A 25,429-nucleotide genomic window follows, 5' to 3' on the forward strand; every position below is an offset into this window, starting at 1 on the left:
TAATTAGAGAGCGAACAGAAGATCTTTTGTGGAGGCTGAGGTACTAAATTAACATAAATGAGACCTATATTGGCTGCTGGCCAAGAAAAATCTTGATTTTAAAAAAAATTCTTAACATGGTTGCAAATCGTCCCATGGCCATGCCCCTCCCTATCTTTATGATCTCCACCAGTCCCACATCCCTATAAGGTACCTGCATTCACTAATTCTGGCCTCTGTGCACCCCCAATTTTAATTGCTCCACCATTGGTGGCTGTGTTTTCAGTTTGCCTAGGCTCCAAGTTCTGGAATACGCGTCCTATACTTCTGTTTCTCTACTTTGCTTTCTTCTTTTAGGATGCTTCTTAAAACCTACTTCTTTGACAAAGCTTTTGGTCATGAAATTTAAAGGAACGGTGGGTGCGCGGATGTGTAATTGGCTAAAGGGCAGAAAGAAGAGTAATGGACAAAGGTTCTTTTCATATTTGCAGGAAGTGTGCAATGACGTTCTTCAGGTGTTGGAATTTTTTGATATATTAGTGATGCCTTCTTTTGTTTACAGGGCAGATCATATGAAATGTAATATGTGGTAAGCAGTGAAAGTGATGGTAGCAAATTACAGGAGGACATAGGCTGGTGAAATGAACAGATACACACCAGATGCAAGTTAACCCACAGAGAACTGTGGAATGATAAATTTTGTTTGAAATGATATAAACTCAATGGTACAACTTTGTAGAAATCTTGTAGTATAAATACACCAGCCTTTTGAAGGTGGTAGGACAAATTCATAGAATCATAGAAACCCTAAAGTGCAGAAAGAGGCCATTCGGCCCATCGAGTCTGCACCGACCACAATCCCACCCAGGCCCTACCCCCATATCCCTACATATTTTATCCGCTAATCCCTCTAACCTATGCATCTCAGGAAACTAAGGGGCAATTTTATCATGGCCAATCAGCCTAACCCGCACATCTTTGGATTGTGGGAGGAAACCAGAGCACCCGGAGGAAACCCACGCAGACACGAGGAGAATGTGCAAACTCCACACAGACAGTGACCCGAGCCGGGAATCGAACCCAGGTCCCTGGAGCTGTGAAGCAGCAGTGCTAACCACTGTGCTACCGTGCCGCCTGAAAAGACTATTGAAAAGGCAAACTGAATCCTTGGCTTTATAAAAAGAGGAATTGTGGTTAACTCTACCTCCCCTGCCCCAGAGCTGGTTCAGAGCAGCTGAGAAGGCAGTCTGTCTGACTCACTCTCCGGTAAGAATCCTGCTGAAAAACAAAGTTATGCCAAACGTTTATAAAACACTGATTAGGCTCCAGCTGGAATATTGTGCCCAATTTGGGTAGCCACACTTTTTAGTCAAAGCTCTAGAAAGGATGTAGATGAGATTTACTAGCATGGTATCAGGGATGAAAGAATTCAGTTGCATGGAGTGACCACTGAGCTTGTTCTCTTGTGGAGCAGAGATGGATAAGGGGAGATTGAGTAGAAATGTTCAAAATCATGAGGGGTTTTGATGAAAATAGATAAAAGGAAACTATTTCCAATGACTGAAGTGTTGGTAACCTGAAGAGAGAACAATTGTTAAAAGAACCAGAGGCAAGATGAAGAACATTTTTCTACGCAGCAGGTTGTTTTGATCTGGAATACACTGGATGGTGGAAGCAGATTCTATATAACTTTCAAAAATGATCAAGGACCACATGCACCCTGGACGTACTCTCCCACATTTTTCCATTGTGAAAAAGATAAAGGTCTGAGGTCACGTACCAACCGACTCAAGAACAGCTTCTTCTCTGCTGCCATCAGACTCTTGAATGTTCCTACCTTATATTAGCTGATCTTTCTCTACATTCTTGTTATAATGTAACACTGCATTCTGCACCCTCTCCTTTCCTTTTCTATGAATAGTATGCTTTGTATAGCACACAAAACAATACTTTTCACTGTATACTAATACATGTGACAAATTAAATCAAAAAGAAATTGATAAAAGAGCAGAGAAGTGCAACTCTTTAAACGATGGCTCTTTTAAAGAGCTGGCACAGACATGATGGGCCAAATGGGCTCCTGTGTTGTATTATTCTATGATTCTATAATGCCAGCTTCAACCATTTATTCTATACTGGTGAATACCAGCTTTAAAATAACTCTGACCTGAAAATAATAAGCTCATAAACTTGCAGTCTATCAATTACACTAGTTGAGGCATATTTTTGCCAAAGCACTGCAGCTTTCGGCTAACCTCTGCCCCATTGTGACATTTTAGATTTCATTTTGCACTGTCATTTAAAATATTGCCCATTTTTGTGCTTCACAAAAGGATAAATAAATATTTCTGACATACACCACTCAGTTCAAACAGACACAAAACTGTACTCTCCTCTTAATCATATGAATATAATTTAATTTACCATCACGTCCTCCCTTGCAGACCATTTCATCAGTTCCGTGGTTCTGCATAAGCTTAGTTGTTATCTGCAGGGGAATTTGGCAAGCCGTTAACCGGAAGTTTAGATAGAATTCCAAGTGTGCCTAGAACTGTATGTATAAGTGTGTTATTTTTAGCAAAGGACTGTATTTAATGTGATTGCAATTATTGTGCTTAACATGCCGACTTGTCATTAATGATCCTTATTTCTATTCTGCGCAAGCCCCGTATAGAGAATGTGGGCAGCTTTACTTGTATTCTGTGGTGAGAATGCTGGAGGGGTTTGGGCTATTGAGCTTATGCAATGAATTACTTGAATAATAAACCTTAACATTAGTAAATTTTAAATGCAAAATGCAGGTGCAATATGTTCCCTTTGGGTCTTGCCAACTTGATGCTGTTTCTGAAGTTGGCATGCAGAAACAGCAGTCTGGTGTCCAACTTGTGTGTGCTCAGAGCCCACTGCTTCACACAAAACAACTTTGGTATTCCAGGAGAAACTGAGACTGAGTTTCAGTATTCAGATTGCGAAATGTTTAGACTGTTTGTGAGCTTGTCAATCATCTCAATTAAAAAACATTTTTTGTTTAGCATTTTGTTTTTATCGCTAGCATTTTAAAAAAATTGAGCAAGTTGCCTGAACTTGGGAAAGACACCCAAGTTCACCTATTCCCCCCCCCCCCCCCCCCCCCCCACCCCCACCCCTCCAAACCCCAATCCCAATGGAGCCTGGAAACATTATTATGGGTTGGTTAGGAGGGATTGTGTGTGGGTGGAAAAGGTTAAAGGGTAAAAATTCAAAGCATATCAGGAATCTAGCTCCCATCTGCCGACTTCCGGTTTTTCTGAGGGAGGGAGCAACCAATTCGCAGAAGGAAGTTTGGCACTTTAAATACGTTAATGAGGTTGAAAGCCTCTGACTCGATCAGCTTTGCTTGATCAGGCTTACCGGTGACCAGCTGGGTTTCCCAGGCCGCGGGGAAACCTGGCAGCTGCAGCAAGGTGAGTAAAATCCAGAAGAAGACAATTGTCTTCATAGCCCTTCAGTGGCCCAAGAGGAACAAGGAATTCTTCCCCCTTCCCCTGTCCTTCTGATCAGGAGTTAAACACCTTGCCCCACCTCTGGTCAGTGATCAAACTTACCTGCTCTTGTGCCCTCCTTCGTTGAACTCCCATTTGACTCGATGCCAAACCTGTGACTCACGGTGCATCTGGGTGGGAAGTTGTCACAGCCAAAGGTTGCGTACTGTAGAGGCAGAACTTAACAGCATGCTGAGAAGCCTGGACTTTGGTTTCTCTTGTGCTACTGGGCACACCTATTCCCAGTGTGTCAGTAAGCAAACATCTGTCCCCACCCCCACATACTGGATATTCCTACTCCCATTGTGTCTTTACACACATCGCCACCCACCACATACCATGCTTTCCTCAGTGGTTCAGATCTCTGTACTCATCTTCCCCACTCAATGCTCCCAAAATGTATCTCAATTCTGTGCTTTCCCCCATTGCATAAAATGTGTTCTCCAGCCAGATCCACCCCCATTCTGAGGGAATTGGTTGATACATTACCAACTACGGAGTGCCACAGGGATCAGTGCTTGGTCCTCTGCTCTTTGTGATTTTTATTAATGACATGGAGGAGGGCTGAAGGGTGGATCAGTAAGTTTGCTGATGACACCAAGATTGGTGGAGTAGTGGATGAGGTGGAGGGCTGTTGTAGGCTGCAAAGCTGGGCTGAAAAATGGCAAATGGAGTTTAACCCTGATAAAAGTGAGGTGATTCATTTTGGTAGGACTAATTTAAATGTGGATTACAGGGTCAAAGGTAGGGTTCTGAAGACTGTGGAGGAACAGAGATCTTGGGGTCCATATCCACAGATCTCTGAAGGTTGCCACTCAAGTGGATAGAGCTGTGAAGAAGGCCTATAGTGTGTTAGCTTTTATTAACAGGGGGTTGGAGTTTAAGAGCCGTGGGGTTATGCTGCAACTGTACAGGACCTTGGTGAGACCACATTTGGAATATTGTGTGCAGTTCTGGTCACCTCACTATAAGAAGGAAGTGGAAGCGCTGGAAAGAGTGCAGAGGAGATTTACCAGGATGCTGCCTGGTTTGGAGGGTAGGTTTTATGAGGAAAGGTTGAGGGAGCTCGGGCTGTTCTCTCTGGAGCGGAGGAGGCTGAGGGGAGACTTAATAGAGATTTATAAAATGATGAAGGGGATAGATAGAGCGAACGTTCAAAGACTATTTCCTCGGGTGGATGAAGCTATTACAAGGGGGCATAACTATAGGGTTCATGGTGGGAGATATAGGAAGGACATCAGAGGTAGGTTCTTTACGCAGAGAGTGGTTGGGGTGTGGAATGGACTGCCTGCAGTGATAGTGGAGTCAGACACTTTAGGAACATTTAAGCGGTTATTGGATAGGCACATGGAGCACACCAGGATGATAGGGAGTGGGATAGCTTGATCTTGGTTTCAGATAAAGCTCGGCACAACATCGTGGGCCAAAGGGCCTGTTCTGTGCTGTACTGTTCTATGTACTGTTGTTGGAAATCTTTTCCAGTGCTCTAGGTCATGTTAGGAGAACAGATTCTTCTGATCTCTAGTATTGCTTGAGCCTTGGTGGGGTGGCACGGTGGTTAGCACTGCTGCCTCACAGCGCCAGGGATCTGGGTTCGATTCCTGGCTTGGGTCACTGTCTGTGTGGAGTTTGCACTTTCTCCCTGAGTCTGCGGGGGTTTCCTCCGGGTGCTCCGGTTTCCTACCGCAGTCCAAAGATGTGCGGGTTAGGTGGATCGGCCACGCTAAATTGCCCCTGAGTGTCAGGGGGACTAGCTCGGGTAAATATATGGGGTTATGGGGATAGGGCGTGGGTGGGATTGTGGTCGATGCAGACTTGATGGGCCAAATGGCCTCCTCATCCACTGTAGGGATTCTATGAATGGTAGCAGGGATGCGAGACTTTACAGTTACATGGAGAGACTAGGGAGGATGGGATATTGTCTTTAGACCAGTGAATGTTAAGGGAGATTTTACAGAGATATTCAAAATGGAGGACTTTTGATGGAATAGAAAGGGGGAAATGGTTACCACTGGCAAATGGCCTTTAACCAAAGGGTCCAGGTTTATAGTAACTAGCAAAAGATACAGATGAAATGAGAATTTTTCATGCAACAAATTATGATCTGAAATGCACATCCTGAAAGAGTTCTGGAGCAAATTCAATATTAACTTTTGAAAGAAAATTAATGTATAGTTGAAAAGGAAAATTTGCAGAGCCATGGGGAAAGAGTGCAACTAGATTATAAGATTCTTGTCAGTTGCTGAATCTGAGACTGAGCATTTTCCATTTATTATAGACTATCATTTTGTATCACCAAAGCAGTTCTTAATTCAGCTAGGTATTCTTCAAGCCCAGCATATTGAACTTCTGAAAGTCTGTAACATTATAGATGGCCCTCCTCCACTGATTCAATAATCTCTTGTAAGCATTTGACAAATAAGTGAAACATGTCTACTTTGAGAAAAAACAGTGTTAAGACATTGCACATGGGACTATCAATGTTTAACTAACGAACATGAAGGTCACAAGTAATGCTTCCAAGCAATTTCCCCCTCAAGGGCATTTGTTTAGAAATCAAAAGTAGTTATTTTGCATGAATCATTGGAGCCTTGCATTCTAAGTGCAATTCTCATCACCTTTGGAGAAAAGTGCCACATACCAAGATGTGAAGGTAATTTGCCTTGTTTTCATTGTAGAAAATAAAACCGAGACAGAACATAATGCATTTTTTAAAAATGGAAGTGGACATAAGCAAGATACTTAACAGAAATAAAATACTGCAGTGCTTGAAATCTGAAGTAAGGACAGAAAATGCTGGAAATGCTTAGTCGGTTGGCATTGTGGAGAGAGAAACAGAGTTAATGTCTCGGGTTGATCTTCCGTCAGAACTGGAAGATGTTGGCAATGACCAACTTTTAGGCAAGTTCACTTAAACTAGAGGGCATGAGTAACAAGGTTAGGAAATATTGAGTAAAACTGCAACTGAAGGATACCTGATAGTATCATGCATGTGACATTTATTCTAAAATCATTAATGAATGATAATTTGGGTAAAATTACAAAACTTGCTGATGACATGAAACTTGGAAGTATGGGGGATTTTCACAGTAACTTCATTGCAATGTTAATGTAAGCCTACTTGTGACACTAATAAATAAACAGTAATGGACTTCACGAGGTTGAGGCTGGTGGAAATAGTGGACACGTGGCAGATGAAATTCAATGTAGAAATATGTGAGGTGATACATTTGCGTATAAAAATTGAGGAGAACCACTGCAAGCTAATGGTATAGGTCAATTTTAGTGATGCTGCAGGAAGCACACTTGCGACACATGTATTTGCACTGCCTGTAACATCAAAGCCAGCAACTGAAGAGCCCTGAGTTATAAAGTACAGCAGATCTGAAGAAAAGCTGAAGCAGATTTATGGAATTGTCTCTGGATTAGAATGCCATATATGACCCAGTAGAGACAACCCAAATGGCATTCAGTAAATTCTGCTTACATCTACTGCATTCTTTCCCAGGCTGCAAACATGTTCACGATTACACTATATAATTTCCTGCATTAGAATTTTGCCGCAGCAGATTGTGGTATGAAAAACATTGAAACTGCCAATGCATGTAGCGGAATACAGGATTGTTTTGGCACCCTGGAATAACTAATCATCACCGATGTCAGATAAATTGCGACTCATAATGGCTGGAGATGGAAACATTGCATGGAGAGGGCCGGGAGGACTGAGTCAGGGAGGGAGGTGCCAGCAGTATGTGCCAAGTCAGGCTGGTATGTGGCTTGAGTGCAACTTGCACGTGATGGTGTTCCCATGCATCTGCTGCCCTTGTCTATCTAAGTGATAGAGGTCGAGGTTTGAAAAGTGCTATTTTATGAGTTGCTGCAGTGCTTCTTGCATATTGTACACACTGCTGCCACAGTACTTCAGTGGTGGAGGGAGTGAATATTTAAGGTGGTGGATTTGATGCTTGCTTTGTCCTGGATGGTGTCAAGCTTAAATTTTATTGGAACTGCACCCATTCAGGCAAGTGGAGAGTATTCCATCACACTCCTGACTTGTTCCTTGTAGATAGTGGACAGGCTTTGGGGAGCCAGGAGGTGAGTTACTCTCTGTAGAATTCCCAACTTGTGACCTGCTCTTGTAGCCACTGTATTTAGCTGGATGGTCTAGTTCAGTTTCTGGTCAATGGTAAACCCCCAAGATGTTGATCGTGAAGGATTCAGTGATGTAATGCCATTGAATGTCAAAGGGAGGGCGTTATTCCCAGCTTGCAAGATTCAAAGAATGTCAAAATATGATTCTTAAAGTTTGTAAAACAGCTCTTTTATCTTGGTTTGTCTCTTGAATCCAGGATGGGGAGACTCCGAAGGGACCCCCTCAGAGAGGGGAATGACCACAGATGCTGTCTATACTTACAATTGGCTAAAAGCCAGGAGTGGAAAGAATTCAGTCTACATTTGGGGGCACTCACTAGGCACAGGGTAAGTAACTAATTGTTTATAGCTGGCTTTCACGTAAGGAAATCCTCAATTATTTCAAGGAGCTTTTGGTGACTTTCTGCAATTGTTTTATTTTTATTAAAATATTTTTTGAAGAATAATCCGAACCACAAAAACAATAGAGTAAGACATTTTCAGACTTTCCATCTCTGTCTGCTTATGTGGGCTTCAGAGGTTAAGAAGTTTTTTTGGCATAATTCAGTAATTCTAATAAAAGTTTTGAGAAGGAGGATGCATGCATAAGGATTGGGGCTACGTTACGCTTCCTAACATCAACTACTGTTAGTCACATGGCTAAAATTACATCAATACCATCTTGATTGAGGAAAATTATGTTTAGGGCTATAACTACGACGGAAAATTCATTACCAGCACATTTGTTACAATTGCCAAGTGTCTCAGGGAGAGATAGAAATGGCCTATTGGAGCCATCCAGATATGTTCCAGCATCCTCTGCACATGCAGCAGTTGCCAGTACAATTTAAATGAAAAGTGGTACTAAACATCTGCAATTCACTGCCCACAGGTTGTGGAAGCAGAAGGAAATTGTAAAATATTTGCAAAGAAAACATTTGCAGGGCTATGGGGAAAGAACATTGAACTATTCAATTAATCCTACTCCAATCAGTGTGCAGACGCAGGTATGATTAGCCTGCTGTGCTCTGATAATAAGACAACATGAGAAAACTTAAGACCAACTTTGGAGGGATGCTTCCCAATCTAAATTTGGAAAGTAACAATATCTCCAGCTTGTCAAGACATTGATGTCCTCTTTTTAATTTGTGAAGTATTTGCTCCGTCTTTCACCTTTTATAGGGCCCTACAAAAATATTAAGTCAGCGTATTGAGGGTACCAGGAAAGAAGTAATTTGTGCTGTGGAAAGATGTATTTTTGCCACAATACAAATTAAATTAATTCTGTCTTTTGTGTTTACACATGCACCAGAACAGTAGGTTTAACTGTAAACAACTGTGTGCCAATGTACTTCACTTTAATCTGTTTATACAACACTGTCTTGCATGCAAAAGTTGGAACACTAAAGTAATGCACAATATCTCATTCAAGAGCTTTAAAAAAAAAAATTCATCCTGGGGAATCTGGGCATCTCCAGCAAGGCCAGCACTCACGAGCATCTAGGATTGCTTTTGAGAAAATGGTGGGCTGCCTTGGACTGCTGCAGTCCTGTTGGGAAGTTGTTCCCACCGCACTTGTTAGGTAAGGAATTGCAGAATTTTGAGCTAATGATAGTATGTGACATGGAGTGAGGCTCTGAGACATTCCTGTGCAATTACCTGTCCTACAGGTGGTAAAGTTAGGTCTATTAATTTAAACAGTATAGTCTTTATTTAGAAATTACTGGCACAGTAACAATTTCGATGTTGCATTGTAGGGAATCCCAGGCACAACCCTACATTCCTCTACCTTCTACTGCAGTGTTTGAACATGATGTGGAGACGCCGGCGTTGGACTGGGGTAAACACAGTAAGAAGTTTAACAACACCAGGTTAAAGTCCAACAGGTTTATTTGGTAGTAAAGTTGGCTTTTGCTACCAAATAAACCTGTTGGACTTTAACCTGGTGTTGTTAAACTTCTTACTGTGTTTGAACATATCAGTGTTATTCTGCCGGTTCATCTAAAACTCATCCCACATGTTTGTAGGATTACTTATTAATGATATCACCATGTAAAATGGCATTACTAAGTGGTTATTTCTGGTGGCTTGGTGCATTCAGGGTATCAACTAAGTCTGCGTAGATATTGCCTCTATTTTGTTCTTGCTGAGGAGAGGTATAAATTTGGGGTTTTTCCTCCCACAAACCAGCATGTGGCATGAGGTAGACAAATATACCGAGGGAAATGAAAGAGAGCTAAGCAAAGAAAAAATTAAATATTCTGAATTTTACATTTACCTTCTTTAAAAAAGTTATTTGAAATATTAAGATGCACAATACAGATTTTATTTATCTTAATGCAATGTAGTCTCAGTAGATATAACTGAACTGAGCATAATCGATGCTATAATATTTAAATGATCAATTGTCAGAACAGAGAAGCAGCCAATGATTGATTATTTTGACCTTGTGACACGAGATGAAGTCAAGTTTGTTGCATTGAGAAACAGAAATACTCAGCAGATCAGACAGCACCTGTGGAGAGAGGTAATGCTTCATTTGGTCAGTGATCCTTTTTCAGAATTGGGAGTCCTTCAAGATGTACCAGTTTTAAGCAAGGCAGCTGGTCATTGAAAATGGTATGTTCCTATTGGCAGCAAAGTGCAAGACTGTAAGAAGTAGAGAAATGAGCAAAGGGCTTGCTCTTGGGCAGGTCATAGCCACTGCTGTAGGTGAAAAGCAATGGCAGGGCAGGTAATTTTTAAAAAAAGGATTTGTGATATAGCACAGGGCAGGAGAGGTTAAATGATCAAAACAATGATGGTGTGAGCCCAAAGGAAATGAGAATGGGATAATAAAAGAAAGAAAAATGCATCCGGAGGTGTAAATAGGAAAAGCAGAATCTTTTTGATCAACAATCATCAAAAACAGTTCCATCTTCTTTTGCCTTGCATCATCATCCCTTTTGTTATTCATTCTCTCCTGCTTTCCACCCTTTTGTTGCAATATTTATTTCTTCCTTGCCTAAAAGTCTTTCATCTCTCAAGTGTTTCCCGATCTGACAAAGGGTAATTCATCCCAAACATTTGGCTGGATTTCCATCCTCAAGATAGTTTGCAGGAAGAGTCTTGGCTCAGCCCACCTGCCTCGGGAGAAAGTAACTGCATGGATGGGATTTTCATTGTGGTGGGAGTGAGTGTGGGCTGCAGTCAGTCGAGCTGACCTGGGAAGGGTTCGAAGGCAGCCATAGGGACATTTGGGTATGGAGATGCTCTATTTAAAACCTTGGTGCTGTGGGACTTTGTCCCAGTTAAAATAAGAACTGGCCCTCCAACCTCCACCCCTCTCACCCCCCCATATTCCCATGCCAAGCTAGGGAACTTCAATGCCCATTCACCCACTATACACTGTAAATAACCAATGAACATAATAGTGGTAGTCGGAAGTGTAAAAAAAGCTTTAAAAATTAATTGATAATTTGCCACTTTAACTGTTTATTGGACTGTAGTAAAAAGTTTAAGGATTACGAGCTGAAACTGTAGGCACTTGATTATACTTCAAACCTATTTATCTTGTATAAATAAACATTGTAAAATTGACAGCATGGATTAGCGAACCAGCGCTGACAATCGAGCAATATCTTTCTCAGGGCTCAATCGGTTTAGTGCACCAATGGGTTCCTGGGTTCTTAGCCAGGATTACACTTCTGGGCTCTCAGACAGGAATGAGGCTTGGGTGAAAGCCCAGAAATCCATTAGCCAGTTGAAACACCTGATCCCCAGGGAAAATGTTGTTTGATAGATCAGAAAGCCAGAGTTATCAATTTCACAATTTTATATACACAAGATAGAGGGTTCAAGTGCTTGCAGTTTCAGCTTTTGATAGTTTGAAGTGTCTGAATGATTGACTCTCTTATTGGGCCATAGTAAAAAGGAGTGCTTTTGGGAAAGTGAAAAGTTATCAATGGATGATTTTTAAAAACATTTTTTCACAATCCTACTGTCATGATAGGGTTATTTTGTTCTACATTGTGCATGGAGCATGGGGATGCATGAAGGGCCATAGAGGTTGTAGCATAGCTTGGCATGGGGAGCATGAGAGGGCATGGGGGGGGTGGTTGGGCAGCCATGAGGAGGACCTTTTGAACTTGCCTTGCAAAAGATGTCCTCATACAGACTATGGTTCATGACATCCCTTGAATTGCCATGAACCAAGACTCTGAAAAGCTGGCTTAACTCCACCAAAATTACAGAGCACTAAGACATGCCTGTCCCTGCAATGGAGCTGCCACTTCTGAAAATAGGAAATCCTGGCAATGGGGTCAGGAATCCCAGAGTTGGGGCTCACCCGACATTATTAAAGGGCCCTCAAGTCATCCCTCAAGCCAATCTCTCTCTCTCCAAGGATACTGCCAGTATTCTAGCATTTTCTATTTTTATTTCAGATTTTCACCATCAGTACTTTACTCTTGTCTTTTGTTGAATTGTGTATTGGTTAACAAGTGATTTTATTTGTGAATGGTTAAATGATTTAGTAAGTGGGATGGTATACGCAGATTAAAATAGAACATCTGTTGCGTGCTCGCTTAATAAAGACATTCTGAATTTTTAATTTGTTGTGTTCTCTAGTGTACCTAATACTGGAAGTAGAGAATAATTTCTCTCCTCTCTTTGCAGAGTTGCCACAAACGTTGTACGGCATCTGTGTGAAAAAGGTAAAGTGCTTCATCAACTTGTTGGTTAAATTGCTGCAACCATCCTTGCTTTTCTTGTTGAAATTGCATCTATACTTGCAACAATCAGCATTGCAAAAATTAACCCTATGCATTCTAGAATGAGTAACTCAGCATTAGTTCCAAGACCGCAAACTAATCAATCAGCTCAGCTTGCTACAAAATTTAGTTTGTAAATGAAGTAGCAACATTCTTATGAACTGTGTTTCAGACTTTGCTGATTGTTGTACTCTCTCCATTCTGGTAATGTCCTTGTAAATCTTTCTTTGTGCTTCTGTGTCCAATTTGTAACACAAAGACCAAAACTCTATATAGTATTCTAATGTAGATTGCATACAAGTTGAACTAAAGCCCTAAATCATCTGTCCTCGTTCGCGGATGGGATTTTCCGGTGCCGCTGAAAGTGAGTGACATTTTAGCTGGAATTTGGTCTAATTTTCCATTCTCGCTCAGAAGGGGTCCCGCCATAGACAAGACAGGAGAATCCTGCCCAACGTGTCTCATTTGTATTCTTGTCATATCACAATAATAATTACCAATGTTATGTTTGTTCACCACATTTCAAAATGGTGTCCACCCACGTTGATAGCTCACATTTTATACTCAGCATATAAGTCAACCTCCGTTTTTGAAACAATGGAGGGCTTCAGTGGTTGATTTATATGCTGAGAGCTATGTTATATAATCTAAGGCTGAGGAATGTGTGAAATTAACTTTCATCAAAGTTAATTAGTGATCAAACCTTGCACTCCCTTAAAATAGTTGGATTATTATCCAGCTAGAAATGAGATTGGAGGTTATGTAATGAATTCAGCAGAAGTGATTGATTAATGGTTCAATATGAAGCACATTATTCAAGGCTTCGTACAAAGTTAACAAATTTTCTTTCCTGGAAGATTTATGAATTTAATCACCTCTTCCAAGAAATTTAAGTAAGAGAAGGCTGTGACAATACAACTTGTATCTGCTACACTCGAGGGAATAGGTTTGATGAACTCTACATTTTCTTTTATGATTTGCTTTATGGATTTGACGTTATGATGAGTCAATGCTAAATATAATTCAGCAAAGTTACATAGTCTTTCCTGGCCACTGTTTCCCACCCACCACCCCACTAAGTTGCAGTGTTAAATGTCAATGTTCAACTAAATGGTATCAACTTCATTTATTCGGGGATCAGCAGCAACTCTGGAGGTTTTTGCTCTTGACCTTGTGATTGGGTACACTGTGTTACTGGAAAAGTACCAAACATTTAGGTGTCCGCATAAACAAATTGCAAAAAGCATTCAAAAAACCACAAGAAATTGACTTTTATTTCAGGAACTTTGGATTTCAAGTGTGAGGAAATTATACTTCTATTGTACATCCTCTCAGTCGGACTACACCAGCAGAACGAGTTTCTGTTTTAGGCCTTAAGAAAGATATTTTGACCTTGGAAAGGCTGCAGAATGATACCAGGACTTGTTAAAAAAATTAAATTACAAAGACAGGGTTCATAAACTTGGTTTGTATTCTCAAGTTCAGGAAGGTTTCAGGGGTTACCTAATTGAGGTCTTTAAAATAGTGGATAAACTATGGCCCATGATGGGGAGTTTAACAAAGGACATAATAAAATTAAAGGTGTCAGTTAGGAATGAAATCAGGAACCTGTTGTTCATATAAAAGTTAATTAAAATGTTGAACGCGTTCCCCCCCCCCCCCAAAAAGACTAGGGTTGTTGGATCAGTTCATATTCAAAAGGCCAGGATGAATAATCTTTTTGTTGGATAAGGACAAAGGTGGGTAAACAGATTTGGGATACAAAGCAGCCGTAATCTAATTGAATGGCAGAAAGATGCAAGGGGCTGAATGCCTGCACCTATTTCTATTTGTTCATTGGCAGGGTAGTGGGGTAAGCATGGGAAGTGCAAAGCTTTTCAAATGCTGTAATATATTTTGATGGTATAATGGCAGTGGAAGTGTTGAGACCTGCTTGTGTAATACGTTGAACACTGAAAGAGTCTTCTACTCTCAATAAACAGCCTTTCCACCTGCAATGTACACCTGCAATGTACACCAGCAAAATTAAACTCTGCTATTACTGAAGATGTTAGTTTCACAGGAAGGTTTGAGAAATGTACAGCCAATGAATGTTGTTTAATTTTCAATTTATTACAGTATGATTCTAAAATATTGATCTTGTGCTTTTAATTTTGTTACATATGACTGCTTTCATTCTTAGAGGCCCCGCCAGATGCTCTAATACTGGAATCTCCTTTCACGAACATTCGGGAGGAAGCCAAAAGCCACCCTTTTTCACTGGTAGGTGGTCTGTAGGTGATATGATGTTGTTAAAAGGACAAATTATTTTCCATGCACCACAGATATGCATGAGGCCCCATTTTTACTGGTACGGATAGATCATTTGATCGCCACAGTAACACCAATCCTGATTCCAATTCCTTGCAGAACTGGACTGCAACGGTTCAAGAAGGCAGCTCACCACCACTGTCTCGAGGGCAATTAGGGATGGACAATGAATGCTGGCCTAGACCGCAAAGCTCGCATTCCTTGAATGAATCAAAAAAGGGACCTAAAGTTTGAATTGGACTAATAATTCCCCACAGGAAATGTGGTTTTTGGATTCACAAATAAAAATGACTTTGTTATTTTTGTGAGCCATGATGGGCAGATTTCGGTCTTCCTGCCTTGTCTGTTTCAAGCTCCAAGCTTACTGTTTTTATTCCTCATATTTTAACGTCATTGCTCAGCTCTGATCTCCATCTCTCCTTGCAACCTTCCAGAATTTGAGTCAGCTTCCAAACAGCCACAGGTCTTTTGCTGCAATTACTGCAATACCCCAGTAAAAAGTGCTCCTTCAACAGCCCCTGCAAAGGGTTTCCAAATCCAGTTGAATTGCATTCCAGGGAGGTTCAAGACATGGCATCCTGCATTCGATCACCCTGCCGTTGTGCTTCTGTCCACCCAACATTTCTATTCTTGTGGAACACCACCTTCCCATGTCAATTTGAAACCAACATGTTCTTAGTTACTCATTTGGATGATTTTAAAACTCCGTTATGCAGCTCTTTTTCCTATATCCAATATCGTAATAACTAACGATCAAAAGTGTTCAAAGAAAATGAAAGAAAGCACTTTTTAAAGCTCCTATATATATTTTCTGGTTTGCTTGTAGTAGAGAGATTGATTAGGCCCTAAGCTCTAGAATTATTTCGCTAAATGCTTTCACCACTCTACCTTGCCTCCTTTCAAGACCTTCCTCTTCAACCAAGCTTTTGATCATCAGTCCTCCTATCTCTTTATGTGGCCTTAAGTAGGATTTTGTCCAATAATGTTCCTGTGCAGCATCTTGGGATGTTTTATTATGTTACGAGGTCCTACATGAAGGCATATTGTTGTAATTGCTGGAGACTCCACTATAACACCACCTCTACCATATTATTTCACAGGATTCTAATAATATCTTAAGTTGTTGGACAGTCCAATAATCAACCCTCAGTTTAGGCTTTAGTAGATATACAGCCATCTAAATATAAAGTTTATCTGTTAGTCATAAGTAAGGCTTACATTAACACTGCAATTACGTTACTGTGAAATTCCCCGAGTCGCCACAGTCCGGCGCCTGTTCGGGTCAATGCACCTAACCAACACATCTTTCCGAATGTTGGAGGAAACCAGAGCACCCGGAGGAAACCACGCAGGCAGGGAGAACGTGTAAACTCCACACAGACAGTGACCCAAGCTGGGGATCGAACCCAGGACCCTGGCGCTGTGAAGCAGCAATGCTAACCACTGTGCTACCATGCTGCCGATCTATATATTAGAGAAATATATAAATATATTATTTTATTAGATAAGTATATTAGAGAAATGTAGGCTGACGTTTGGGAGCAGTTAGCTGTCAATCTTTTCAGTTCTCACCAGAAAGAATCATGCTGAATCATGTGTTAATAGCTGTAATGAATGATTCAGTTGGTTTTATTCTGCCACTGAGGTACCATTGTCCATCAAAAGTGCTTCACCTATTTTAATTAGCTCTCTATTCTACCTTGAATCCTGCGTGATCATTGTATCTTTATTAGAAGCATTTATTTAATGGTAATAAAATATTTAAGCTACTCGGGTTTCCTTGTTCTCTTCCAAATGGCAACAGATGGCAACTGTTATTTATTACAACTATGAAGCTAGGTCAACGAAGATTATTGAAGCATTGAAGGAAGTTGCTGAGAAGAGATTGAAACAGTATAGTCATTTGTTGCATCGAGAAAGGAAACGGGATAATGGACATGGGATTGCCAGGAAGAAGGAGAAGGGACAGACCTAAGGCCAGTCGATGATAAGTCGATGCAACCAGCATTGTGGCTGCCCGGGCAAAATGAGAGAAGCTGAAAGATGCAACTAGGACTCTTTGTGGGACAGCAGATGTATTTAGCGGGATCCCACGCCAGATTCAATGCTTGGAACCTCGTTAATTAATTATGCACAAGTATTTTTCCCTCCGAGTCACCTGGCAGGCCGGCAACTGATTCATCACCTGCTGCCAGCCAGTGGGTTCAAAAGTCCTGGCACCATATTTAGACATGATGTGGAGATGCCGGCGTTGGACTGGGGTAAACACAGTAAGAAGTCTCTCAACACCAGGTTAAAGTCCAACAGGTTTATTTGGTAGAAAAAGCCACTAGCTTTCGGAGTGCTCGCTGCTCCTTCGTCAGGTGAGTGGGAGTTCTGTTCACAAACAGGGCATATACAGGCACAAACTCAATTTACAAAATAATGATTGGGATGCGAGTCTTTACAGGTAACCAAGTCTTAAAGGTACAGACAATGTGAGTGGAGAGAGGGTTAGGCACAGGTTAAAGAGATGTGTATTGTCTCCAGCTAGGACAGTTAGTGAGATTTTGCAAGTCCAGGCAAGTCGTGGGGATAAATATCTGTCCTGTCTGGAGACAATACACATCTCTTTAACCTGTGCTTAACGCTCTCTCCACTCACATTGTCTGTACCTTTAAGACTTGGTTACCTGTAAAGACTCGCATTCCAATCATTATTTTGTAAATTGAGCTTGTGTCTTTATATGCCCTGTTTGTGAACAGAACTCCCACTCACCTGACGAAGGGACAGCAAGCACCCCGAAAGCTAGTGGCTTTTGCTACCAAATAAACCTGTTGGACTTTAACCTGGTGTTGTGAGACTTCTTACCATATTTAAACACCAGTCCAACACACTCGTATCACTCTCTCCAGCCAACGTGTCTGACCAGACCGTGCAGGATGTCAGCAATCCAGAGGGAAAAGCTAGCAGCCTCAAGGAGAAGTCGGTTTCTTGATTCAACAACCCTCCCGCTGAGCCCATCACCAGCGAGGTACCCACCCTCCACTTGGACATCTATTCACTGCACCTGGAATCTCCTTGCAGTAAACGATGTGGTATCCTTTTGACGCCCTTTGTGAGCTTTTCATGCAGCCTTGTTGGGGTCCAGCTTCCTTCCTCTTGGTCTTCCCTTTGCCTTCCAATTTTCTTCATCCTCATCCACCTCCTTGCCCCTCTTCATGCCATCATGAGCCCATGCCCAGCCCTCCCCCTCCACATACAGCCCTCCTTCCACATTGCCCCCACCCTTGTCGCCTTAAGGCTACATGGCCTATCCCCAGCCTCACTTTGCAACCCACCCCCAGTCGAACTCTGAACCTGTGCAGCGATGGCTGCCTGAGTCCTGTCCAGATAGACACTGCTGTGTGGCACCAGGGGGAGGGAGAACCCTGGACTCCCCAACGCCAGGCACTGTACTGATCTGACTTGGTGATACAGGAGGGTCCATGGGTCCAGCAGCACGGTGATAACCATAAAGAGCAGCTCGGCATGGAGATGTAAGGCAGGAACCCGTCTGCCCCGGCAGTGGTGAACAGTGCAACAGGAGCAGCGCAGCACTATGGCAGAACATTGTGGCACCCACCCTAAAGTCTCTGGTGAACTGAGGGCCGCCTTGTGTACACCACTCATTCACAATTGACGCCAATGTAAATTCTCGCTGGTGTGATGCAAGATTGGAAGGCCTGACGGGATGCAATGGGCAGCTGTTTAAATGAGCATTCATGAGTTGCACATTGTGTCTCCGCCATCTGCCAGCGATTGGGAGAATTGCAGTGGGATTTTACACTGGCAGGTTTCCAAAGTTTTTTGGCTCCCACTGGATTCACGCGCCTGCCTACTGCCAAACCCACTGTAGGCTGGTTGGGAGAATTCTGCCCAGTATTCTGGCTGTGAGAATGCAATTATGGAACTATGAATAAAATGATGACATTCCTGTTTAATACAGAACAGCTCATAATGATTGCGCTCTGCTGCCATGATATATTCTTCAAATTGAGTTGGTATTTGACCATCAGTTTGATTTGAGGAATGTTATTGGTTCTTGGGCACCATTAAATATAAACTGCAATAGGACTTTGAATTTGGCTTAGTTGGAGAATTCTCTTGCCCAAATAGTTGAATCAACACTTTTGATTTTGAGCACATAATGTGCTCCAGTCCAATGTAGTAAATGAGTGTCACAGGTGCTGTCATTCAGGGTTGATCATAAACTAAAGCCCCATTTGTCTGACGCAGGATTCAGGTGGAAAACCAAGACCTCATGCCAGTATTTGAAAGTCTAGAACAAAAATCTTCAAATAGGCTTGCAAAATGGCATTGTTTTCGTTCTTAGGATGTGAGCACCGCTGGCAAGGCCAGCATTCATTGCCAGCTGCTGTATTTGCCTGCATAACATCAGTCATTCGTTTTCAAAGTCAGTCTTTGTTTATGAAGTTCTTGAGATATTTTGAGATCTGTCACGTTGTGATCTAAATGCAAGCTTTTATTTCTTGTTGATTCATCCCAAGCACAGGTTGAGGAAGATCCAAGCACATGCATGATTCAACAACTTTTAACTCTAATCTTGATTTGCAGGCTGTTGCTCCATAGCTCCCCAGTCTGTCCTCTCTTCCTAAGTGCCCCAGTCATTTCCTCCTCCCCAAATGCCTTTATATACTGCAGTGTCGTGTCTTGGTACTGATGGGAAGATATTTTCATTTATCTGAAGCCAATTGCTGATTACAGAATGTTTCAGCAGCTTCTGGTTGTTGGTTTAAACTGATCAATGGATTATATTTTACATGTGTGTACATGTGGTGTTATTTATGTAGATTATTGTACCATATTTTGTTTTGTGTTGAAAGTATATTTTTGAACATTTTGCACAGTAAACCTTTCCAACCTTATTCTCCTCAGTATTTCCCCCCAAGCATCAACTTTGAGCTCAGGTGTCTTGTTTTCCTCTTGGGACTTGTACTTTTGAGTCCTGCAGAAAGAAACTGTAATTGTGCAGTTGTTCAAACACGAGTTGGGAGAGGGATTTGATGACTCTCGAGACTAAAGAAAAGAAAAAGATGAGCATTCCAAAGCTGGGAACTGGGAATGCGATTATTGGAAAGGGGGAGTGGGGCAGAGAGCAGGGAAGCAAAGTTAACAAAGGAACCCAGTTATTTCTAGGCTATAAAGACCAAGATCCATCCAGTGTTCCTTCCAGTAACCTGTGGCAATCAGCCTCTACAAAATAATGCAGAAATAAGAAGAAATTGGAAAGCGGATAAATGGAGAATGCCATAAAATGAGGCTGAGGAGTTGAGGGGAGAAAATGAAGTAGTAGGAAGATACTGATAAGGAAAGAAAAATTAGAAAAAAGCTGACACCGTTCTTGTGAGCAAACTATTGAAATCTGTTTGAAACTTGGCATGTTTAAATCTACCGACCCTTCAAGGAGTAGCATTATTTTGACAACAGCAGAATTGTAGCTTCCAACTTTTTAACCTATCAATGTATTCTCTTGTCCTTTGAGTATGGCGTGCTGTGCACTGTGTTGTAACAGTGATCATTGATTTCTGTGTGCAGGTGATGTAACATTCAGAGATCGCACTACAACATTCTGACATACTTATTGACTTGATATTTCAGATCTATAGGTACCTACCCGGCTTTGACTGGTTCTTCCTGGATCCAATCACCGAGAGTGGTATTATATTCCCAAGCGATGAGAAGTAAGTCAGTTATTTTTAAGGGCACTTCAAAGTATTGTTTTTCAGAAAAGAATATTTGGCTATTTCCAATACCATTTGTTCCTTGTGGAATTTATATAAGTATATTTGGGGGGCACAGTGATTAGCACTGCTGCTTCACAGCACTAGGGACCCAGGTTCAATTCCAGCCTCAGGGTCACTGTCCTTATGGAGTTTGCACGTTCTCCCCGTGTCTGCATGGGTTTCCTCCAGGTGATCCAGTTTCCTCCCACAGTCCAAAGATGTGCGGGTTAGGCTGATTGGCCATGATAAATTGCCCCTTAGCATCATGGGGATTAGCAGGGTAAAGATATGGGGATAGGGCATGGGTAGGATTGCTGTTGGTGCAGGCACGATGGGCTGAATGGCCTCCTTCTGCACAGTAGAGATTCTATATTTCCTGTGACATCCCCCATAATAATCAGACCGATTTTAATAGATGTGCTACAGTGTTGATGCTTTCTGGTATGGTTCTATGGGAGTGCTGTCCTGTCAGAAGTATTGTTTTTCAGATAAGAAGTTAAACTGAGACTCTTCTGCCCCCTCAGGTGAACATAAATGTACCCATGACCCTGTTCGTGAAAGAACAAATTGCTTTTTGCAAGACCTTGCTTTGCCCAAGTTAGCAGCCATTTTTCCTACGTTACAACAATGACTGCACTGCAAAAGTACTTTGTTAACAATGAAATGCTTGGGGCATCCTGAGGATATGAAAGATCCTGCATAAATACAAATGTTTTTTTCTTTTGCATCCATTTGAAGCCAGTTGCTAATTGTACAATATTCCAACCAGTTCTGGTTGTTGTTTTAACCTGATTACTCAGTAAATTATATTTTCCATGTAATTTGGTGACATTTTTGAAATATTTGCCTGTCACGATTTTCCAGTTTAAACATTAATTTTTTTCAGCAATAAAATACAAAAATCAACTAAATATCTCTGAAGATTCAGCAGTCAATGATCTTTTCTTCCCGAGTTCCTGCATTGCTGAAAATTTTTGCTCAGCAAGCAATCCTTGGTTTTTTATTTTTTCCAGAGCAAAAATTCTTGAGTGAATTTTTTTTAGTCTGGATTTGGCCAATTGCCACCTTGCCGTGCATCAGTAGTGTCCCTGTTTTTACTACATCAAAGGCGTTTTAATGTTGCCTCAATTTTTTTTACCTCGGTGTATATTCTAATTATAAAAACCCCTCCAGTAAATGATGCTTCTCCTGCCCTGAAACCTCTCCAGCAGTAGACAGTTCTTTGGAACTGTTGTTTTTATCCTCCATCATCACATAAAGTTGAGAGATCATAGAAATCATAGAAACCCTACAGTACAGAAAGAGGCCATTCGGCCCATCGAGTCTACGCCGACCACAATCCCACCCAGGCCTTGCCCCCATATTCCTACATACTTACCCGCTAATCCCTCTAATCTATGCATCCCAGGACACTAAGGGGCAATTTTAGCATGGCCAATCAACCTAACCTGCACATCTTTGGACTGTGGGAGGAAACCGGAGCACCCGGAGGAAACCCACGCAGACACGAGGAGAATGTGCAAACTCCACACAGACAGTGACACAAGCCGGGAATCGAACACAGGTCCCTGGAGCTGTGAAGCAGCAGTGCTAACCACTGTGCTACCGTGCCGCTCTTTCTTTCTTTTTTGGAGGACGGTTGAGAAGATAGTGCAAGGAGGCATCCTTAAAGACAGGACGGTTTGTTTGACTCTGCCTCACTCACAGGAATTGGGGCTGCAGTCTAAATATTAAAATAAACGCAGACTTTACTTGATGGCTCATAGAATATACTGTGCAGAAAGGAGGCCATTTCGCCCATTGAGCCTGCACCGACAATCCCAGGTCCCATCCCCATAACCCCACATATTTACTCTCCTAATCCCCTTGACACTAAGGGGCAATTTAGCATAGCCAATCAACCTAACCCACACATCTTTGGACTGTGGAAGGAAACCAGAGCACCTGGAGGAAACCCACGCAGACACGGGGAGAACGTACAAACTCCACACAGACAGTTGCCCGAAGTTGGAATTGAACCCGGGTCCCTGGCACTGAGGCAGCAGTGCTAACCACTGTGCCACCCCGCCGCCGTCAGTGAGTGATGATAAATAAGCAGCTGAACCTAAAAGATCTCTGAACTCTGCTCAGGTAGCAGATCTCTGCTGGGAGTTAGCACGAGTACCTGAGTTAGAAAGAGGAATTTGGTCAAGTTTTCAAGCCTGATAAATATTTATTGGCTACCACTGGAATCGAGTGAGGATATGTTTGGCAATAGGCAAATATCCTGCTGCCCTCAATGCTGAGGCTCACTCCTTGAGTGAGAAAGAAAGACTTGTTTTAATTTGGCCTTTTAAAATCTCAGGACATCCTAAAGCGCCTCTGTGTAGTTACTGTTATCATGTGGGGAAATGCGGCAGCCCACTTGCATGCAGCAAGGTTCCACAAACAGTAATGTTCTAATGTCCAGATAATCTTGTTAGCGATGTTGGTTGAGGATTGATTTTTGACTGGGACAAAAACTCCCCCGCATATCTTTGAAATGGTGCTATGTGAACCTTGGGAGGACAGAGGGGGCCTTGATTTAACATCTCACCTGAAAGACAGCCCCTCTGACAGTGCCGCACTCTCACAGTACCTTACGAGAGTGTCAGCACAAAATCGCAAAGCTGGAGTAAAGCTTCAAATCACGATTGGAACTGTACTGAGCCACGACTAACATCGAGTAAGGTACCAGAGAGTTTCTTAAATCCTTTCTCAGGAGAGAAGGAAATTTGAGAGAAACTGAAAAATAAACGTCATGTCAAAGAGTGCGACAGGGAGGTTGGGGGTGGGTGAGGGGGTTGGTGAGTTGGGCTGGGGGGCGGAGGGGAGGGAAGGCATGATATGAAATGGGAAAGGCCATTTAGACCATAGTGCCTGATCTAGCTCTTTAAAAATTGTAGTTTTATTTGTGAGCAAACTCGAAACATAGTCCTTGTGAGAGTTGAACACAGGCTTGCAGAGCTAATATTCATGTTTTCCCCAGCGAGACAAAATTCTGTGACGGTATGAACTCAATTCCCATTCGCTTAATACCATATGATTACACAAAGCAACTCATCCTGAGTGAAGTGAAAAAAACTAACCATCGCTTGCCCTAGTTGGCATGGATGCTTTTATTTTTATCAGTTTTCGTAATGCATATTTTTCCATTGAGACGCATAAACTTGCTTGTTTTTGTACTTTTAAAAAGAATAGTAACTTGTTTTGAAAGTCAGTGTGTCAGTCAATTACTGTAGGCCAAACAATACAAAGAACAAACAAATGACTCCTATTTATATAGTAAAATAAGACCGTGATGAGCAATATTTAGTCAATTGACCAAAGGCTTTGTCAAAGGGAGAGATTTAAAGGAATAAGAACATAAGAACTAGGAGCAGGAGTAGGCCACCTGGCCCCTCGAGCCTGCTCCGCCATTCAATAAGATCATGGCTGCTCTTTTCATGGACTCAGCTCCACTTACCTACCCATTCACCGTAACCCTTAATTCCTTTACTGTTCAAACATTTATCTATCCTTGCCTTAAAAACATTCAATGAGGTAGCCTCAACTGCTTCACTGGGCAGGGAATTCCACAGATTCACAACACTTTGTGTGAAGAAGTTCCTCCTCAATTCAGTCCTAAATCAGCTCTCCTTATTTTGAGGCAATGCCCCTAGTTCTAGTTTCACTTGCCAGTGGAAACAACTTCCCTTCATAACCTTATGTTTCTATAAGGTCTCCCCTCATTCTTCTGAATTCCAATGAATATAGCCCCAGTCTACTCAGTCTCTCCTCATAAGCCAACCCTCTCAACTCCGGAATCAACTGAGTGAATCTCCTCTGTACCCACTCCAGTGCCAGTATATCCTTTCTCAAGTAAGGAGACCAAAGCTGTACACAGTACTCCAGGTGTGGCCTCACCAGCACCTTATACAACTGCAACATAACCTCGCTGTTTTTAAACTCCATCCCTCCAGCAATGAAGGACAAAATTCCATTTGCCTTCTTAATTACCTGCTGCACCTGCATACCAGCTTTCCCTGATTCATGCACAAGGACGCCAAGGTCCCTCTGCATGGCAGCATGCTGCAATTTTTTATTATTTAAATAATAGTCCATTTTGCTGTTATTCCTACCAAAATGGATGACCTCACATTTACCAACATTGTACTCCATCTGCCAGACCCTTGCCCACTCACTTAGACTATCTGTATCCCTTTGCAGATTTTCAGCGTCCTCCCACACTTTACTCTGCCACCCACCTTCGTGTCATCTGTGAATTTTGACACACTACACTTGGTCCCCAACTCCAAATCATCTATGTAAATCGTAAGCAATTGCTGTCCCAACACTGATCCCTGACGCAAACCACTAGTCACTGATCACCAATCAAAAAAACACCCATTTACCCCCTTTAATATCTTAAAGGAGAAGACGAGGTAGAGAGGAGGAGATATGTCGGGAGCGAGGGCATTCCAGAACTCCAAACCCAGGCATCTGAGGGTGTGGCCACCATTGGTGGAACAATTGAAGTAGAAATGTTAAGTAGACCAGAATTAAATAAGCTCAGCTATCTCTGAGGGTTCTGCGGCTGGAGGAGCTTAAGATAAGAAAGGGTGAGGCCGGTATGGGTTTGAAACCAAGGATAAGAATTTTAAAATCAAGACATTGCTTACCAGGACTGAAGTTGGGTGACTTTAAAAGATGGAGATTAAATGGTCGTGTGGTGGTGCAAATGTCATTGGAAGCTCATCTCGAGATAGAATATGATCTCTAGGTTGCAGACAGACCGGTTTAGTTTCAGACTTTTGCCAGGAGCAGTCAGTCTGTAGTTAGGGAACGGAGTTTGGAGCGGGGACCAGGAACAGTAATTTTAGTCTTCCCAACATTTAATTGGAGAAAATTTGTGCTCATCAAGAACGTTGGTTATGCTGTCTGATAATATGGAGGAATCCTGGGGAGATACTAG

The 25,429-nt window shown here is 42.0% G+C and overlaps 1 protein-coding gene across 1 annotated transcript in view; it reads left to right on the forward strand.

The window, feature by feature from the left end:
* The window catches only part of abhd12 (abhydrolase domain containing 12, lysophospholipase), a 120,485-nt gene that overhangs the window by 74,655 nt on the left and 20,401 nt on the right, over positions 1-25,429 (forward strand). The window contains exons 7-10 of the mRNA XM_078230210.1: positions 7,850-7,979; positions 12,288-12,325; positions 14,565-14,644; positions 20,333-20,415. Of these exons, the coding sequence (XP_078086336.1) occupies positions 7,850-7,979; positions 12,288-12,325; positions 14,565-14,644; positions 20,333-20,415 (331 nt within the window). The remainder of the gene's footprint in view (positions 1-7,849; positions 7,980-12,287; positions 12,326-14,564; positions 14,645-20,332; positions 20,416-25,429) is intronic.

The sequence above is a fragment of the Mustelus asterias genome, chromosome 15, assembly GCF_964213995.1.
Source record: "Mustelus asterias chromosome 15, sMusAst1.hap1.1, whole genome shotgun sequence".
In the NCBI taxonomy this organism is placed as follows: domain Eukaryota; kingdom Metazoa; phylum Chordata; class Chondrichthyes; order Carcharhiniformes; family Triakidae; genus Mustelus; species Mustelus asterias.